The 13,967-nt window shown below is 46.7% G+C and overlaps 1 protein-coding gene across 1 annotated transcript in view; it reads left to right on the forward strand.

Annotated features, from left to right (window-relative positions):
• Positions 1-13,967, forward strand: part of ptprn2 (protein tyrosine phosphatase receptor type N2) — a 1,138,884-nt gene that overhangs the window by 404,533 nt on the left and 720,384 nt on the right. Inside the window, exon 5 of the mRNA XM_069914734.1 lies at positions 4,395-4,551. Within this exon, the coding sequence (XP_069770835.1) occupies positions 4,395-4,551 (157 nt within the window). The remainder of the gene's footprint in view (positions 1-4,394; positions 4,552-13,967) is intronic.

Here is a 13,967-nt window from a genome sequence, read left to right on the forward strand (position 1 = left end):
TGATCATCACCTGGAGCTTCTGTGAAATGAATGCTACATGTGCTTCTCATGCCCAAATGTTGTCCAGTTCTTGCTGCATACAAGCATGGGCTATGGAGACATACAATTGAGTCGAGAAGGACTCAGTGGGTCAAGCAGCTTCCGTGGAGGTAAAGGGATGGTCGACATTATGGATGGAAGTCTTAACCTGAAACATCGGCCATTCCTTTGCCTCTCTGGATGCTGCTTGACCTGCTGAGTTTTCCCAGCAGTCTCTGCGGCAGGCATGTGCCGCTTTATTTACAGCTGAGTTTCAAATCAATCATCAGTAACCATCCCCAACCGTGATCCTATGATGGACAGAGGCCATTACTAAAGGAATACCAAATGTGGTCATTTCAACCCCCCTCCCCTCCTCTCCTGTCCCCCCCTCCCCTCCTCTCCTGTCCCCCCCTCCCCTCCTCTCCTGTCCCCCCCTCCCCTCCTCTCCTGTCCCCCCCTCCCCTCCTCTCCTGTCCCCCCCTCCCCTCCTCTCCTGTCCCCCCCTCCCCTCCTCTCCTGTCCCCCCCTCCCCTCCTCTCCTGTCCCCCCCTCCCCTCCTCTCCTGTCCCCCCCTCCCCTCCTCTCCTGTCCCCCCCTCCCCTCCTCTCCTGTCCCCCCCTCCCCTCCTCTCCTGTCCCCCCCTCCCCTCCTCTCCTGTCCCCCCCTCCCCTCCTCTCCTGTCCCCCCCTCCCCTCCTCTCCTGTCCCCCCCTCCCCTCCTCTCCTGTCCCCCCCTCCCCTCCTCTCCTGTCCCCCCCTCCCCTCCTCTCCTGTCCCCCCCTCCCCTCCTCTCCTGTCCCCCCCTCCCCTCCTCTCCTGTCCCCCCCTCCCCTCCTCTCCTGTCCCCCCCTCCCCTCCTCTCCTGTCCCCCCCTCCCCTCCTCTCCTGTCCCCCCCTCCCCTCCTCTCCTGTCCCCCCCTCCCCTCCTCTCCTGTCCCCCCCTCCCCCCCTCTCCTGTCCCCCCCTCCCCCCCTCTCCTGTCCCCCCCTCCCCCCCTCTCCTGTCCCCCCCTCCCCCCCTCTCCTGTCCCCCCCTCCCCCCCTCTCCTGTCCCCCCCTCCCCCCCTCTCCTGTCCCCCCCTCCCCCCCTCTCCTGTCCCCCCCTCCCCCCCTCTCCTGTCCCCCCCTCCCCCCCTCTCCTGTCCCCCCCTCCCCCCCTCTCCTGTCCCCCCCTCCCCCCCTCTCCTGTCCCCCCCTCCCCCCCTCTCCTGTCCCCCCCTCCCCCCCTCTCCTGTCCCCCCCTCCCCCCCTCTCCTGTCCCCCCCTCCCCCCCTCTCCTGTCCCCCCCTCCCCCCCTCTCCTGTCCCCCCCTCCCCCCCTCTCCTGTCCCCCCCTCCCCCCCTCTCCTGTCCCCCCCTCCCCTCCTCTCCTGTCCCCCCCTCCCCTCCTCTCCTGTCCCCCCCTCCCCTCCTCTCCTGTCCCCCCCTCCCCTCCTCTCCTGTCCCCCCCTCCCCTCCTCTCCTGTCCCCCCTCCCCTCCTCTCCTGTCCCCCCTCCCCTCCTCTCCTGTCCCCCCCTCCCCTCCTCTCCTGTCCCCCCCTCCCCTCCTCTCCTGTCCCCCCCTCCCCTCCTCTCCTGTCCCCCCCTCCCCTCCTCTCCTGTCCCCCCCTCCCCTCCTCTCCTGTCCCCCCCTCCCCTCCTCTCCTGTCCCCCCCTCCCCTCCTCTCCTGTCCCCCCCTCCCCTCCTCTCCTGTCCCCCCCTCCCCTCCTCTCCTGTCCCCCCCTCCCCTCCTCTCCTGTCCCCCCCTCCTCTCCTGTCCCCCCCTCCTCTCCTGTCCCCCCCTCCTCTCCTGTCCCCCCTCCTCTCCTGTCCCCCCCTCCTCTCCTGTCCCTCCCTCCTCTCCTCCCCCCTCCTCTCCTCCCCCCTCCTCTCCTCCCCCCTCCTCTCCTCCCCCCTCCTCTCCTCCCCCCTCCTCTCCTCCCCCCCTCCTCTCCTCCCTCCTCCTCTCCTCCCCCCTCCTCCTCTCCTCCCCCGGTGTCCATTGTCACCAGCCTTGTTTGCATTGGCTATTGAATCATTAGCTCAGACAATAAGACAGAATGAAAAAATAAGAGGGATGAGAGTTATGAATGAAGAATATAAGATTAATCTGTTTGCAGATGATGTTTTGATATACTTGACAGAACCAAAACATTCATTGTTACATTTTTAGGAATGTTTATTACAATTTGGAAAATTATTTGGATATAAAGTTAATTGGGATAAAAGTGAAATTTTGCCAGTTGGAGAAGGTGATTATTCAGAGTATAAAATTATAAAATTGAAATGGTCCAATAAAATTAAATATTTAGGAATAACTGTAAATGCTGATTATCAATCATCATACAAGTTAAATTATGTTTCTTTATTAAAAAAGATTAAAGTAGATTTAATTAAATGGAAAGACCTTCCGTTAACTTTAATTGGTCGAGTAAATTGTATTAAGATGAACATTTTTCCTCAAATTCAATATTTATTTCAATCAATACCCATGCTCCCTTTCAAAGGGTTTTTTTTTTAAATCAGGATTTAAATAAAGTTGTGAGGGAGTTCTTATGGATAGGTAAATTACTGCTGATAGCATTATATAAACTTATATGGAAGTATGCATTAGGTGGACTTCAGTTACCTCATTTTCAAAATTATTATGAAGCAGCTCATTTGAAATTTATTAGTGGATTGGTGGACTTGGACCAACCTCCAAGTTGGGTGAAAGTGGAGATAGCTTGTATTTCTGAAGTTGAGGTGCATCAATTTATATTTCAATGGAATATGAATTTGTTGTGGGAATGTAATATGCCGGTATTAAAACATTTGTTAAAAGTATGGACTAGAAGAAATAAGGTTCTAGGATCAAAAGGTAAATGATCAAATTTAACCCCATTATATAATAATCAGCTTATTCCTTTTTTCAGTGTTTAATAATCATTTAAAGAGTTGGGATTCTAAGGGTATAAAGATATTGCAGGATTGTTTTGAGGAAGGACAACTTCTTTCTTTTAATCAATTGAGGGAATGATTTGATATATCTGAAAATTCTTTGTTTATTACCAACTTTGAGCTTTGGTAAAAGATGTCTATGGTAAAGAGATGATTCTACCTGCATTGACGAAATTTGAATCTTTGATTTCCTCTATGCCAAAAAAGGGTTATATTTCAGTTATGTATCAAGTGTTACAAGAAGTCTAAACTTAAATGGGAAAATGATTTAACCTTTATTTTTCTGGAAGATAATTATGCAGATATGTGTTAAGATAGTGTAACTAAATTGATGAATGTACGAAATTGAATTGTTAATTATAATTTTTTTTTTTTTTTTTACATCAGTTATATTAAACTCTGGAGAAATTGAAAAAATATGGTTTTAGTAATTCAGATTCTTGTTTTAGATGCGATTCATGTACTGGAACTTTTTTTTTTACAAGCTGTTTGGTCCTGTGTTAAAGTACAATCATTTTGGGAAGAAATTAGGTTAGTTTTGGAAAAATTATACAATATTAAGTTACCATTAGACCCATCTATTTTTCTAATGGGCTACATGGTTCCTTTAAGGGGATTAGGGTTGGATAATTTCAAATTGCATTTGTACGATTAGTGTTGTCTGTGGCACCAAAATGTGTACCTAGTACATGGAAAGATAATATAGCGATTTGTATAATACGTTGGCAGAATGAACGGAAACCTTGTATTATTATGGAAAAAATTACACATAATCTGCATGATAATTTTTTTTTGTTAAAAAGTTGCTACCTTATTTGGAATATATACATTTTGATGTACTTTGATTTATTAAATATTTTAATTTTTTTTTGTTTATATTTTTGGCTCTCTTTAAGAGAGCTGGCTGATGGGGTGGAAGGGGTTTGTTTTGTTGGATTTTTTTTTGTTTTTTTTTATATATATATATATACTTATACACAATTGTTCTTATTGGATTGTATACTGTTTTCTTAATGATATTTTAAATAAATTAAGTTTAAAAAAAGAGTAGGAGAGGGATACAAGAGGTCATGGATTGAGAATTGACGGGCAAAGGTTTAGGAGTAACAGGAGGGGGAACTTCTTTACTTCTGTTACTGTGTGGAATGGGCTTCTGGGAAAAGTGGTGGAGGCAGGGTCAATTTTATCATTTAAGAAAGAGTTGGATAAGTATATGGAAGGGACGGGGATGGAGGGATATGGGCAGAGTGCTGGTAAGTGGGATTAGAGGAGGGTATTTGGATCAGTGCGGACTGGAAGGGCCAAATTGGCCTGTTTCTGTGCTGTAATTGTTATATGGTTATAAGTTTGTTATGTTTCATGGTGTACAATAATTTGTTCAGTCAATTAATGCTGAACTTTCGCTTGAATGTTGCTTTAGTTTAACTTACGCCACTGATATTTCTTAATTGTTCAGGGCTACAAAGCAAAAGATGTCAAGTGAGGAGAGTTATGAAGGGAGAGATGACCGCAACCTGCAAAGATTCAAGACCCTCCATCAATATCTTCAGTTTCTCAGCACCTCATCCTTGCCAGATAATACCAGCCCATCTCGCAAGACAGGAACTGACAAGGTTAGTATTGATTTTCATTCCTCCATTTTAAAATGGTCAGAAATATATAAACGCCCTTGACAGTTATCACCACAAAACCCGATGAAATATGTCACAGTATATGTTTGCAATGGTTGTTTTTAATGGAAGGAATACAAGAGATTGTGTATCTTGCAAGTTGTCTTGTTTGTTAAGCAGACATAAAATCAAATGCTGGAAACACCAGCAGGACAGCAGATAGACAACTATAGTTAATGTTTTGAGGAGATTTGCTTTCCTCAGAACTGGAAAAAGTCCAAAAAGTAGAGAGTTTCTGGAAAGTTGAGAAGTGGAGCAATGGGAGAGGGTGGGTCTCAGGTGAATTTCAGCAGAGGTCAAATGACAAAATATTACAGATAACATAGAACATAACAATTTACAGCACGGAAACAGGCCATTCGGCCCTTCTAGTCCGCACCAAACCAAACACTCCTCTCTAGTCCCACCTCCCTGCACAATGACCATAACCCTTCACCTTCTTCTCATCCATATACCTGTCCAGCTTTTTTTTTAAAAATAAAATTGACTCTGCCGCCACTATTTCTCCCGGAAGCTCGTTCCACACCGCTACCACTCTCTGAGTAAAGAAGTTCCCCCTCATGTTACCTCTAAACCTCTGCCCCTTAACTCATGTCCTCTTGTTTCAATCTCTCCTACTCTTAACGGAAATAGTCTATCCACATCCACTCTGTCTATCCCTTTCATAATCTTAAATACCTCTATCAAATCCCCTCTCAACCTTCTACGCTCCAAAGAATAAAGACCTAATCTGCCCAATCTCTCCCTGTATTCTAGATGCTTAAACCCAGGTAACATTCTGGTAAATCTTCTCTGCACTCTCTCCACTCTGTTTATATCCTTCCTATAATTAGGCGACCAGAACTGCACACAGAACTCTAAATTAGGCCGCACCAACGCCTTATACAATCTCAACATCACTTCCCAACTCCTATATTCTTAAATAAAACTAGGGAATACTGGAAGTGTTCAGCAAGCCTGGTAACAACTGTGGTGGGACAAACAATGTTAAGTTTCAGGCCAAAGATCTTTCCTTAGAACTGAGAGCTTTTGTCTTAGTGATTTAAGGCAACAGGGGATGAGTTGGGAAACAAAAGGTACAGAGGTGTCAATGGAGGGAAGAATTCCTGAATGGTAATGATCATCTATTTCTTTTCGGAGTCTCCTTATACCTTTTGTTATTTCACCCCCTCAGACTTCCATCTTGCACAGATAGAACATAGAACAGCCCTTCAACCAACAAGGTTTGCGCTAAACATGATGTCAAATTCAACTAAACCTCTCTGCTTCACGATTTATCTTCCTCCATCCCTGCATATTCATGTATCCACAGAGAAGTCTCTTAAATGCAACTATTATACCTGATGTCACTGTTCCCTGGCAGCCCATTCCAGGCACCTACTACTCCTTTAAACATCTCTCTTCCCCCCCCCCCCCAAACCCCCTTACCTTGCATGCACATTTTGCCCTGGGTTAAAGATTCCGACTGTCACCTACATCTATGCCTCTCATAACTTTATTAACCCCTTCGCTTCTGACCCTCAGACTAAACAACCCAAGTTTGTCCCTCTATTCAAGGCAAAACCATGATAACTCTCTTCTGTATCCTTTCAAAAACCCTGTAATGGGGCAACCAGCAATAATACAGATCTTCCTTTTCATTCTCTTCTCTCCCCCTCACAAATTCTTGGCATCTGAACACAACTTGCTGCACTGATGGATCCTCTTCACAGTTGCCTCCACACTTTCAGTTGTTCCCAACATTTTCCGTTGTTGCTTTGGATTTTCCTTACACATTATGCCTGAATTAAAGATTTTTTTTTAAATTGGTTACAGTACTGAAACAAGCCCTTCTGTCCCACAAGCCCATGCTACACATTTAACCTATCAACTCCATATATTTTTGGAGGGTGACAGAAAACTGGAGCTCCCAGAGAATGCCCACATGGACACAGGGAGAACATACAAACTCCTTACAGACAGCTTTCGAACCTGGGTCGCTGGCGCTGTAATAGCATTGCGCTATCCACTGGGCCAACCGTGCTGCAGAAAGTAACTTTGTGGCCCAGCTTACATATGTTTTATATTTATGCTTCTGTTTTTCATCTTAATAGGGACACTGGACTAGTGGCATCTCTTTGTTTGGTTTTACAGGGGAAACAAAGCAAAACAAATTTAGTGTATTTTGTGTACATGGCAGTAAAGGAGGCTTGAATGTTCTTCCTGTCCTCACTGTCCATTTATATACTTTGAATGCGAGATCCTTATTTATGTTTTGTTCTTTTTTTTTTTAAATATACAATCTTTCCCCTTGCTATTGAAATAAACTCTGGATGCTGTCGACCGCCCAATCTTAGTATCTTTGCTTCTGAAGTCCATGTGGTGATATTATTTACCATTATCAGAAATAAAATGCTATAAATGCTGGTAAAGCACAAGATGACACAAAAAGACTGTCTGCTCTATTGCAGGTCATTTGTTTTGCACTAGCATTACTGTAAATATTTATTATATCTATCTTATGTATTTATATGTATCTTATGTATTTATTTTTAAAATTCAATTAAGTTTACTATGAAAGATTTTCTTAAAGTGTTAGGCAGAAGCAAATTAGAATGTCATTTCATGTATAGATGTACTTTTTTAAAAAATAGAGTAGACATACAGCACTGCAACAGGCCCTTTCATCCCATGAGCCCGTGCTGCCCAGTTACACCCAATTGACCTACACTCCTGATAGGTTTCTGAATGGTTGGAAGAAACTGGGGTACCCAGAGGAAACCCACGCAGATACGGGGAGAACGTACAAAGACCTTATAGGCACTGCTGGATTTGAACCGGGGTCGCTGGCACTATAACAGCATTAGGCTAACCGCAGTGCTAACCGTGTCGCCCATGTATTGTACAATGTATATGACAAAAACTCTATTAAAATTCCAGAGATACTCAAGTTAGACAATATCTTTGGCAAGAAAAACATACTTCACATTTCCAGTTAATGATATTTCATAAAAAGTGATTTGATGACAGGCCTTCAGCTTGAAACATCTGACCAATATTTTTCTCAACAAAGTGAAAATCAAAACAACTACAGATGCTGGAAGTCTAAAACCAAAGCAGAAAATTGTGGAAATACTCAGCTGCTCAGGCTGTGTCAATGGGAAGATGAACAGAGTCAACAGTTCCAGTCAATATATTATCAAAGATCTAACGGGAAATGACATGGAGAGCAGACCAACATGAAACATTGACTCTCAAGTTCAAGTTTATTATCATCAGACTATAAAAGTACAACCCGACAAAACAGGTCCTTACTGCTAAAACATGCAAACATACATCCAGACATGACAAATACAGACAAATGATAATATATTAAAATAAATAAATATTGTTTAATAAATAGTAATCTTGGAGAGTTTGTGTGAGCAGCTCTGTTCCCATTCCCAAGGTTGAAGCCTGACCTGCTGAGTATATCCAGCATTTTCTGCTTTTTCCTTTTCTCCTCAAATCTTGCCTGATCCACTGAAAATTTCCAGCATTATTACTTTTACTTATTGCCAGTTTCTGCCCTTATTGAACTTGAATTCCTTCTAGAATAAATTGCCACAATAACTCCATCATTGCCTTCAAAGGTTTCTGGAAACCTGTGTCCCTTGCTGTACACAGCTGACCACCATTCCTTCACTCAAAATGACCACTGTTTAGTAGGCTACAAATAGAAACTTTACTAACTCTGAAAATATCTCTGCAGTTTCTTTCATCTTCATCTTTCAACATTGCACGCCATTTGTGATGCACATAGGTTGGCCACTTTTATGGAACATCTACAATTTATGCAATTGAATTGGTTTTCATTTTTCTTCCCTCTTTTTTTAAAATATTTTATTTAAAAGCTTTAAAAACCACATCTACAATTATTAAAATAATACATTTAAAAAAGACAATACACAGTGGTATATATTTCCCGTAATCCCTCCCTCCTTCCTCCCCACCCCCTCCCCCACCGCCCATAAACCCCTAAAATAAAAAGAAAGTAAAGAGAAAAAGGGAGAATGTCATAAAAACAAATATAAACTCAATTCAAGTAGCAATGGAGCTGAGAATTACCACCGGACTGAGTTATTGAGAGCTTTCAAACCAACATATTGTAGGTATGGACTTAATAGCTTCAAAAAGAAATGATAATTATTGTGCAAATTATATTATTTCTTTCAAGTGGAATACAAAAACGCAAGCCCACTTTAAGGTCCTCCAGATGATCCTCTTTCTTTCAGGTCACCTTTCAGACCGCCAATCTCCTCGTTTGACCAGGCAGCCTTCCAAAGTTTGCCAGCTTGTCCTTCTGGAACTGATTTCTGTCTCCTCTCTCTGTTTCACACCCTCCCTCTCTGAGAGCAAAACTTTTCTCCTCTGCCTACAAAGATCACATGCTCTCCCAGGCAAGCTGCTGTCGATACTTTATTGCCTCCTACAAAAAGCACTCTGCAAAAGTCCTGCAAATATTCAGTGTTTTTAAATGTTTGTGTGCAACCTGCTCTAACAATTGTTCCCAAACCACGTCTAAATACTCTGTCACACTAGAAATAACTAAAGCTAATCTTAATTTAAGACAAATCATTTTAACATTCCCTAACAGAAATAAGATTGGATCAAGCGGTTATTTTACCTTTAATATTTTTTCCAAAAATACTTTCACCTCTATCCAAAAGGATTTTACTCTGGGATACTGCCAGAGTGAAAAAAATGTGCCAACTTTTTGACCACACCTAAAACATAAATCTGATCATGCTGGATTAATTTTTTTTTAAATTGTCATACTGTGGTGGTGTGAGGAGTGTAAGAAGTACAGCCACCACCCTGAGGGTCGTTAATGACAGTTTTATTTCAATTTTGCACATGCCCCTTTAAGGGTAGCGTTGGTTCAATCACCATGTATGTGATGATGTCACAATCACTGCCTGGGGCGCACGCCATGTGGGAGGTTTGAGTGAGGAAGAAACCCCCTGACAGCGCCATCTTCCCAGGGCTGCCCCACCACATGGCGTTACAAGCGGGGCTGGTTCGTCCTGATCATGTGCGCCACCACACAACACCCCCCCACCCCCCAGAACTGGCTATGAGTCTCGCTGCTTGTGCGGGCGGCCCTGTTGCTTGGGCATGGCCATCTGCACTGGCTGCAACATGTCCACCGGGAAAAGTTCCTCCCTCCCCCCCCCCCCGACGTCCAATGTGAAGGTTCCGCCGGATCGGTGTAGGACCTTGTACAGATCCTCAAACGAACACGAATTGGGCTAAGTCGAGTTCCTTGGGGAGGTGGGCCAGCTGAGTGCCATGGCACGCTAGGGTTTAGGGGGCCAGGAAGACCAGTCTCTTGCGGAGGTCCGCCAGTAGGTTCGCGTCCCTGGGCGCGGTGTCGGGTTCCGGGCCGAAGAACTCACCAGGCAGGGAGAGTGGTGCGCTGTATACCATTTCTGCCACTGAGACTTGCAGATCCTCTTTGGGTGCTGCCCTGATCCCAAGGAGGACCCAGGGTAGTTCATCTGCCCAATCCGGACTGGTGTGTCTGGCCATGAGCGAGGACTTAAGGTGCCAGTGGAACATCTTCACCAAACTGTTGAACTGCGGATGCTAGGCCATGGTGTGCTGGAGCTTGATGCCCAGGCATTTCACCATTTAGGTCCACAGAGCAGATGTGAACTGGGCACCCCTGTCGCTGGTGATGTATGCTGGGACCCCGAAGGGGGCGATCCAGTGGCTGACCAAAGTCCTGGCGCACGTCTCTGATGGGGATAGCCTCGGGCCATCTTGTGGCTCGGTCCACCACCATGAGTAGGTAACGCACCTTCCTGGACACCGGTAAGGGGCCAACGACATCTACATGGTTGTGCTGAAACCTGTGAGCCACCGAGTCAAAGTCTTGGATGGGAACCTGCATGTACTGGTAGACCCTTCACCTGGTGCAGTTCCTGGCCAACTCCACCACCTCTTTAAGCCCGTGCCACACAAACCTCTCTGCAACCAACTGCACGGTCGTCTTTACTGCGGAATGCGCAAGGTCATGTACCAGACTGAAGACTCTCACTGTCCAGTGCAGTGGGACTACCAGACACAATGTACCTGTTGAAATTTTGCAGAGAAGTGTGTCCGGCCTGTTGGGTACTTGGACGTCCTAGAGTTCGAGGCCTGAGATGGTGGTCCGCAGGGCTTGCGTCTCTGCATCTGTTCGCTGGGCCTGGGCTAGTTGTGCATAGTCCAACCCGGAGGAGAGCGTGTTGATGGCTGGGCACGAGTGCGTCCGCCACCACATTGTCCTTGCCTGCCTTGTACCAGATGGCGGTAGTGAACTCTGACACATATGAGAGGTGGCGCTGTTGTCTGGCGGTCCACGGGTCCTTGGCCATCACCAGTGCCTTGGTAAGGGGCTTGTGGTCTGTGAAGACTGCGAAAGGCTTGCCCTCCAGGAAATAATGAAAATGGTGGATGGCCAAGTACAGCGCAAGGAGCTCCCGGTCGAAGGTGTTGTATTTCATCTCCGGCAGTTGCAGCTGCTTCCTGAAAAAAGCCAGCGGGCACCATTGTCCATAAAGCTATTGTTCCAGGACCCCCCCCCCCCCCGACTGCTGTAGCTGAGGCTTCCACGGAGAGTGCAGTGTGTGCCTCCAGCCATGGGTGCACCAGCAGCGTCATGCTGGCAAGTGCCTCCTTCATCGCCATGAATGCCTTGTATTCCTTCTCTGGCCAGGTTAAGGTTATTTTTTTGGTGGCCATCAGTGCGAACAATGGCCGCATGGTACAGGCGGCTCCAGGGATGAAACGATGGTAAAAGTTCACCATCCCTACAAACTCCTGCAGGCCTTTAAGGGAGGAGTGTTTGGGGAAAATGTTGGATGGCTGCCACTTTTTCCGGTGCTAGGGCGGCCCCAGCCGCTGAAATGGTATGCCCCAGGAACTGGAGGGACTCATTGCCGAACTGGCATTTGGCCACATTGACCATAAGGCTGAAATCTGCCAGCCAGGCAAACAGGGTGTGGAGGTGGGCTTTGTGCTCCTCATGGTTGCGACGGGCAATCAGTATATTGTCCAGGTAAATGAACACAAAGTCCAAGTCCTTTCCCACTGCGTCCATGAGGCGCTAGAACATTTGGGCAGCATTCTTTAAGTCAAACTGCATGCAAAGGAACTCAGAGGCCGAAGGGTGTGATAATGGCCGTCTTACCCACGTCGTCTTGGTGCACCAGGATCTAATGGTATCCCTGCAGAAGGTCCACTTTGGAGAAAACCCATGCGCCATGGAGGTTGGAGGAGAAGTTCTGTATGTGGGAAGCTGGGTACCTGTCAGGAGTGGTTGCATCGTTCAATCGACAATAGTCTCCATAGGGCCTCCAGCCCTAAATGATTTCAGGACCATGTGGAGCAGCGATGCCCAGCACTGTCTGAGTGATGGACGATTCCCAGCTCTTGTAATCTGGAAAACTCCTTCGGCTGCTGGAGCTTTTCGGGCAGCCTGTGTGGCAGTTTGGTGGAAGACCCCATGTTGGGGCAGGACAGCATTGAAGCATAGCTCTAAGATGACAGGGAACTCATGGAGGATGTCAGAGAACTCATCCCTGGTGGTGGCTATGGTGGCAATTTCTGGCTAGTAGGCATCTGCCATGTCCAATCATTATGGAGTGGAATGTGCGAGTGTTGACCAGCTTCTTGCCCTTCATGTCCACTAGTAGATCGTGAGCCCTCAGGAAGTCACCATCCCAACAGCGCAGTGCCCACTGAGGCTAGCACGGACCTCCAGTGGAATTTTTCCTTGCTGACCTGGATCTGTGCCCTGCGGGTGCCGTAGGTTTTGATGGTGGAGCCATTGGTCGCCCGCAGGGTTGTACTGTGAGATCAGGTGCAAGTCTCTAAGGTTGTGGGAGATAGGACGCTCAACTCGGCCCGTGTCCACCAGGAAGGGGTGGCTGGTGGATTTGTCCGTAACTTGATGGAGGCTGTTCAAGTGGCCAGCCGTCGCAGCCATCAATGACGGCTGGCCTGGTCATTTCCCTGAAATCCGCAGGGTTGTCGGCACTTGTAGGCTTGTGCTCCCCAGCGCTGATGGTAGAAACACTAGGTCACCTGTCTCTCCTCCAGCTTTGTCTTGGGGGCAGCTTGCGGTTGGCTGATTCCCGGTCACGCCACCTGGTTGAGGGTTGCCTCGTGCTCCCTCTTTGTTCACCTGAGGGCATCTGCCCGCCCCGCAGCTTTGCGTGGGTCTGAGAAATCTCATTGGTGAGGAGCAGCTGGATCTCCTCCAGCATCTGCTCAAGGAAAATTTGGCGGAAGAGAAAACAGGGCTTGCGGTCTTCCGCCAGGGCCAGCATTTCATCCATCAGCAACGAGGGAGTGCGGTCTCCGAGCCCATCCAGGTGCAGGAGCCTGGAAGCTCATTGGTGGGGGGTGAGCCCAAATGCCCCCAGTAGCAGATCTTTGAAGGCGGTGTACTTGCCCACAGCTGGGGGTGGTGGATGAGGTCGTCCACCCTCGCTGCCGCGTCTTGGTCCAGTGCACTCACGACGTGGTAAAGCATCATGGTGTCTGCGGAGATGTTTCGAAGTTGGAACTGTGCTTCCGCTTGCCTGAACCACGTCCTCGGGCCGCGAGTTCAGAGGGGGGGAAGCTTGATGGAGACGGCGTTAACCTCTGCCAAATCCATGGTTCAGAGTCCAGAATAACGTCTGGGCTCGTCGGGGTCACCAACATGGCGAGTGAGCACTGTAAGTAGTACAGTCACCATGCTGAGGGTTGTTAACTACTGTTTTATTTGAATTTGGCGCACTCCCCTTTAAGGGCAGCGTTGGTTCAGTTGCTGCATGCATTATGACGTCACAATTGCTGCCCGGGGTGCGCACCATGCAGGAAGTTTGAGTGAGGAAGAAACCCCCAATGGCACCATCTTCCCAGGGCTGCTCCGCCATGTGACATTACAAGCGGGGCCAGTTCGCCCTGAGCGAGTGCACTGCCACAATACTATCTTTGAATAACCTGCATCCAATCATTCTCATCTATCTGTCTATCTAAATCCTAATCTTAATCTTGATTTATGAATACTTAATTTAGGAGCTTTGCTTTGAAGTAATTTATACTTTCCTGAGATAAATTTATTCATATCACCCTTAGCAATCAACAATTCTAATTCATTCTGTCTCGGTAGTCTCAATTTTTGACCTAATTTATCAGTCAAGAAGGCTTTAACTTGATAATAACAAAAGAAAGTAATATTCAGGACTTTAAGTTTTCCCTTCCTTCATTGATAGTAATAAATTTTCCAGCTTCAAAACAATCTCTATTTTTTAAATTTCCATTTGACTGCAAATCTTCAAAATTGATTATTGATAGTAAAAGGA

This window comes from Narcine bancroftii, chromosome 1, assembly GCF_036971445.1.
Source record: "Narcine bancroftii isolate sNarBan1 chromosome 1, sNarBan1.hap1, whole genome shotgun sequence".
NCBI classification, from domain to species: domain Eukaryota; kingdom Metazoa; phylum Chordata; class Chondrichthyes; order Torpediniformes; family Narcinidae; genus Narcine; species Narcine bancroftii.